The 254-nt window shown below is 73.2% G+C and overlaps 1 protein-coding gene across 1 annotated transcript in view; it reads right to left on the bottom strand.

Moving 5' to 3' along the window:
- Window positions 1–254, bottom strand: part of SDK1 (sidekick cell adhesion molecule 1) — a 455,450-nt gene that overhangs the window by 113,259 nt on the left and 341,937 nt on the right. Inside the window, exon 31 of the mRNA XM_015565152.1 lies at window positions 115–250. Coding sequence (XP_015420638.1) covers window positions 115–250 — 136 coding nt within the window. The remainder of the gene's footprint in view (window positions 1–114; window positions 251–254) is intronic.

The following is a 254-nucleotide window of genomic DNA, read 5'->3' on the forward strand; positions in this document are numbered from 1 at the left end:
GCCGTCGGCCTGGCTGTCCGTCCGCCCATCCTCCCGGGGAGGAGCGGCTGTGGGAGGGGACACGGCCAGAGGCTGCTTCTCTGGCGGGGGAGGGGGAGGCGCACCGGCACGTACCGTCGTCCTTGGTCCGCTCCAGGACCAGCGGCGCGCTGGCCGCCCCGTTGCCGATGCGCGTGAACGCCAGCACCTGCAGCTCGTACAGCACGAACTTGCGCAGGCCCGTCAGCAGCGCCGACTGCGTGTGGTTGCCGCGC

The sequence above is a fragment of the Myotis davidii genome, unplaced genomic scaffold (genome assembly GCF_000327345.1).
Source record: "Myotis davidii unplaced genomic scaffold, ASM32734v1 scaffold399, whole genome shotgun sequence".
Lineage (NCBI taxonomy): Eukaryota > Metazoa > Chordata > Mammalia > Chiroptera > Vespertilionidae > Myotis > Myotis davidii.